The 5,533-nt window shown below is 50.9% G+C and overlaps 1 protein-coding gene across 1 annotated transcript; it reads right to left on the bottom strand.

Annotated features, from left to right (window-relative positions):
* Window positions 1-371: 371 nt before the first annotated feature.
* On the bottom strand, window positions 372-2,702 carry LOC122166397 (C-C motif chemokine 4 homolog). Its single transcript, XM_042830147.1, has 3 exons — window positions 1,323-2,702; window positions 1,024-1,138; window positions 372-731 (listed from the first exon to the last, which is right to left on the bottom strand). Exons 1-3 carry the CDS (start codon window positions 1,468-1,470, stop codon window positions 644-646), a joined length of 351 nt encoding a protein of 116 aa, XP_042686081.1. The 5' UTR covers window positions 1,471-2,702; the 3' UTR covers window positions 372-643.
* Window positions 2,703-5,533: the final 2,831 nt, after the last annotated feature.

Below are 5,533 nucleotides of genomic sequence, written 5' to 3'. Positions count from 1 at the left end.
TCTTTCTCTTTTTCTTTCTCTTTTTCTTTTTCTCTCTTTTGCTTATTTTGCAAAACATAAGATAGGGAAACTTGTGGGGTTTTGCCAGCTTAGTAAAGAGAATCAATCATAGAATCATAGAATGCCCTGGGTTGAAAAGGACCACAGTGCTCATCCAATTCCAACCCCCTGCTGTGTGCAGGTCTCCAACCAGCAGCCCAGGCTGCCCAGAGCCACATCCAGCCTGGCCTTGAATGCCTGCAGGGATGGGGCATCCACAGCCTCCTTGGGCAAAAAATGAAGATGTCATCACAATTATAATTTCAGCTGTGATCAACACAAACAGAGCAAAGACAGAAATTTCTTACAAAAAATATTTATTTCTCAACGTTTGAATTAAATATTATATCAAAAATACAATTCATTAAATACAGAAAACGTAATCCAAACATAACTCTTAATTTAAAAAAATATATATATCTGTTAAATAATCTTCCAATTTGATTGGAGTGGTATTATTTCACCTGCTCCCTTCCATTATGAACAATTAATAGTAAAGCAGATTCGGGGACATTTTCAGTCTCTTGGGCAGCTCTCAATGTCACGGTTGCATTTCTGGCAGGGCCTGCAACTGGCCATTGCTTGCTCATCCCATCCTGGCGCATCAGTTCAGTTCCAGCTTGTTCATGTAGTCCTGCACCCAGTCGTTCTCAGGGTTGGCGCAGACCTCGCGGCCCTTCTTGGTGATGAACCTGCAGGGAGCAGCCAGGTGAGATTCCATGGGAGAGTCCTGTGTGGAGGCGACCCCTCCTCCATTCCTCACCCCCTCCTGCTGATAGTCGGCACAATCTGGGTGCATGGTGCTGGCCACACGGGCAGCAGAGCCCTGGGGCAGGACCAGTGTGAGCCCCACCAGCATCCCCTTGCACCCATTGGCTGCGCATCCATCCTACTCCTCCAGAAAGGAGTTGTTCCCTCCCAACTCCAAAATGCAGAGGAATCCTCAGCCCAAAGGCAGAGCCCTCTGACCAGGGGGACACTTACACAACACCAGCACGAGGGCACTGGCTGTTGGTCTCGTAGTAGTCTGCCACAAAGTTGAAGGGAATCTGCCGGGAGATGTAGGTGAAGCAGCAGGAGGTCGGCGGGTCGGAACCCACTGCAAAGGCAAAGGAGGCTGTGAGCAGGGGCATGGGGCAGGGAGAGGTGGCAGGGAGCTGGGAGCAGAGCCCTCATGGGACCGGGAAGGGAGCCGTGGTAGAAGGGCTGACAGGGAGGATCCTGTCCCAGCAGCAGCGTCTCCCTGGTCCTCATTTGGAGAGGTTTGGAGAGCCAGGACTTACCTGGTGCAGCAGAGGTCTGGTAGCAGATGGCGATGAGGAGGACGGCAAGGGCAGCCACAGAGACCTTCATGTCAGATGGGAGTGGTGGCAGGAGCTGGAGAGTGCAAGTGGAGCTCGGAGGTCTCTCTTCTCTGTGATGCTGAGACATTCAGCAACTGCCCAATTTATAGGGTGCGTGGCTCCGGGCAGCTGCTTGCGTAGAACGGTGGAATTTCCCCCTGAGAAGGAGCTGATCGCAGCACGGTCGCATGATGGAACAATGCGGTGGCCACAGCCTCCCCAGTGGCACAGGATATGAAACAATCGCCATATCTATTTTTGCTTCTCTCCTGCATCTTCCTTTAGTAAGAAGTTCCGCTTTGGAGGTCCCTGCATTTGTCAGCAGGGCTGTGTTACCTAACCTGCATGAGCTGCTTAGAGATGACAGTGCATCCTAGCAGGAGTTGCACACATGATGAACACTGAGCTTAGGAAAAAGGGGGCTGAGGTCTCTTCTGCTTCCATCCCAGATCTGCACAGCCCCCACTGACCCAGCAGCACAATGTGGGGCTGCCAGCCGTGGGCTCCTGGAGATGCCTGCCTCATCCATGTCCCGTGAGACTCAGAGTCACAGAATTGTAGGGTTTGGAAGGGACTCCTGGGGATCGTAAAGTCCAACCCCCTGCTTAAGCACGTTCCCTACTGTTGGGGAGAAGACCTTAAATGTCCAGGTTAGATTAGATGCTTGAATGTCAGTGACTCCTGGTAGGTGAGGTGCAGCTGGTCATTGCTGGGCACAAAGATGTGCAGAGCCAAATGGAGCACAGGAATGCTGACTGTGTACAGTGGAGAGAGATCTATGGGCAGGGTGAAGAAGACACTGCTCCTTAAGACCAGGAACTGTGAAGATGAATGTTTTCCAAATCTCACTCCAACAGGGGAGTCCCAGATGTGAGCAGGATGGGTCCCATGGAATGCTCATCACCAAGGGGTCTCTGAAGCCTACCTCACAGGCACCCCCCAGCTCCAACAGCATCACAGAATTACAGGGGTTGGAAGGAACCTCAAGAGATCATCGAGTCCAACCCCTTTGCAGGTCACACAAGTCGGTGTCCAGGCAGGTCTTGAAGACCTCCATAAAAGGAGTCTCCAGCACCTCTCTGGGCACTGTTCCAGTACTCCATCACCCTCACCGTAAAGAAGTTCTTTTGCATGTTTGCATGGAACTTCCTACATTCAAGTTTTAGGCCATCACCTAAAACACCTCCTTGTCCCATTGCTACACAGTGCTGAGAAGAGCCTGCCTCACCCATTTGCCTTTCACCTCCCTGATAAACACTGATCTCCGCTCAGGCTGAACAGACCCAGGTTACTCAGCCTTTCCTCATACGACAGATGCTCCAGGCCTTTCATCATCTTTGTGGCTCTCTGCTGGACTCCTTCTAGAAGATCCCTGTCTGTTTTAAACTGGGGAGCCCAGAACTGGACACAGTATTCTAAATGTGGCCTCAGCAGGGCAGAGCAGAGAGGGAGGATCACCTCCCTTGACCAGCTGGTCACAGTTTTTGACATAGCCTTTTGACTGTCCTTCTTGGCCACAAGGACACACTGCTGACTCATGGCCAACCTGTCGTCCACTAGGCCCCCCAGCCCCTTCTCCACAGAGCTTCCCAGCAGGTCATCCCCTGCTCTGTACTGATGCATGCAGTTATTCCTTCACGGGTGCAAGACTCTACTCTTGCTGTTGCTAAACCTCATCAGGTTCCTCCCTTCCCAACTCTCCAGTTTTCCCAGGTCGTGTTACACGGAGCACAGCCTTGTGATGTGTCACTGCTTGTGCCTGTGCTCAGCCCCCAGAATCTGGAAGATGAGGAGAGAGCGTTCCTCCGCAGCCCGGCAGGCGGCGGGGAGCCGGTGCTCAGCCAGCTGGACCAGGAGCCAGCTCTGAGTTCTTCTTGGCTCTTCTCTCTTGTTGCTCAGGGAATGCAGCTTGCAGACATACGTAAGAGCATGGTTTGCCTCTGAGCTGTTCCTTGTGACTGTAACTTTGAGCGTTCCTGGGTCGTGTCTTGAGATTTGCCACCTACGGCCATCTGGTCCTGTCCTGCTCCCTAAGGTACATGACGTAGGCAAGGCAGGTGGGAGAAGTGGTGGGGAAGATAAAAGATCTCATTAACACAGAAAAATTAGGTCACTGAATCATAATGTCATAAAAGGGTTGGGGTTGGAAAGGACCTCACAGCCCCCGTCAGCCCTATTTCTGCTGTGGGCCGGGTGCTCAGGCTGCCCATCATGGCCTGGGCACCTCCAGGGATGGGGCACCCACAGCTCTGGGCAGCAGTGCCAGCACTGGGTGAAGAATTCAATGGGTGAATTCACTGGGTGAAGAATTTCCTCCTCATATCTGACCTAAATCTCCCTCCTTCTAGTTTGAAGCCATTTCACCTCATCCTATCACTATTGGACCACATAAGTTGTTGCAACTACAAGATCTTCGAGGTTCATTCCAATCCAAGTCATTCTACAATTCTGTGAATCTGTGGTTCTATGATTGCATGACTATTACAGAGCCCAGGAAAAGGCCAAATTTTTTTCCACTGCTGAAAGCCAAAAAACAATGACAAATGTGGGGTATTCACTTCCTAAGAGTCTGTTTTTTCCCCAGAAATCTGTTAGAACCACCACCCTGCCAGCTATTCGTGTGCTGGAGAGAGGTGGGAGGCTGTAGTCATATCAGCTATGCCCTGAGATTTTGTAACAAGCGCCTAAAAAATGTGTCCTCGTGTCCTCACCCATACCCCCACAACCCCATTATGATGAAATGAGAAAGTCATTTATTCTCACTCTTCCCCTTTTGGGAAAATGAGAAGCCACGGGGGTCTGGGATGAAGGACCTCTACCTGGTGATGCTCTGGGGTGGAGGGATGGCTGTGGAAGGGTCAAGGTGAGCTCCTGAGGGGAAACTGGGTTAGTGTAGGAGAGTCTGTGGTGGAAAGTGATGTTTTCCCACTTTGGCTCCGTCTGGTTTCGATGCTCCCACCATGGGCAGGCGATGCTTGGAGTAGCAGGACGGGCTGTCTGGAGCAATGAGTGGTGTTGCATTAATTTGCATGGATAATGCTGCGTGTTGGAGCTTGTCTGCTGGCACCCGCAACTACCAGGAGAAAGTGCTAAGTAAAGAAAAGGCCCCAAATACATTTACTCACAACAGAAGTAGGGAAATTCTTAATGTGACCAATGAAAGAGGAACACTGCAAATGAGGCTGATGTAAGCTGCTGTTTTTAGCAGTTTTTAACGCTGAGTTGTTGGCATTCATTTGGAGAAGGAAGTACCACAGCTGTCCTGAGTTCGGAAACTGCCCCCAGCACAGCCTGCAGCACTTTCATCTCCCTTTGCTCGGGGCTCGCCTGCAGATGGCTTTTCTGAAGCATCCAGAGATCCTTTTCTTCCCTATTCTTAACACTTCTGGAGAAATATTGGAATGTTCAGCATGAAGTCATGTCCTGCAACCCTCTGCGGTGGGAACCTCTGGTGAGAGAAGCAGCACTGTGAGGGCTGGGGGCTGTGCGGCCGCTCCGGGCTTTGCGTTTCCCCTAAATTGTGTTGTGGTGGGAATCCCAGCCTGTGCCAGCCGTGCAGACAGGATTCAGCAAGCTGACTGTGCTGATAAGAGGCTGTATCGCATCACAGGATGCTTCTTCCAGCAGGGGCAGTTTCTGGAAAAATACATTGGGGAAAACTAATGCTTCCCTATGCATGCCTCAGATTTTTCCTGGACTTTGTTTTGAAATAAAGCAAACAAAAGAGGATTAAATGTAAGGTATTTCAAACCAAATTAGAGTGTAATAAAAAAAATCCACCTCGCTTTGGCCTCTTGTCAGTCCTTGGACAAAGAGAGAAACAGGGAAAACGGAATTGCAGTGCCTTTGGAGCCCTAGGACATGCATTGCTCAGACTTACAGGAAGATTTCTGCCCCAGGAAAAGCAGGCAGAAAATCCAGAGCTCTTCCAGGGTGGGAAGTAAAGGCAGGTTATCAATGAACCCGTTGGACTTTGTGTGTTCAGCATCTGCAAGCAAAGAGGAGAAGAAAGTTCCACAGTTGCATGAAGCCGTTCTGCAGCCCAGCTCTCCCTGAAGCTCCAGGGTTGGGGTGCTGTGTGATGGCTGAGCCGAGCTCCAGGACCCCCAGGGTTCTGCTGTGCCAGGAGCAGTGCACCCTGCAGCATCCTT

Source organism: Centrocercus urophasianus, unplaced genomic scaffold (genome assembly GCF_019232065.1).
Source record: "Centrocercus urophasianus isolate 14NV4802_14NV808 unplaced genomic scaffold, USGS_Curo_1.0 seq_33, whole genome shotgun sequence".
Classification (NCBI taxonomy): domain Eukaryota; kingdom Metazoa; phylum Chordata; class Aves; order Galliformes; family Phasianidae; genus Centrocercus; species Centrocercus urophasianus.
This window is presented reverse-complemented; position numbering and strand designations above follow the sequence as displayed.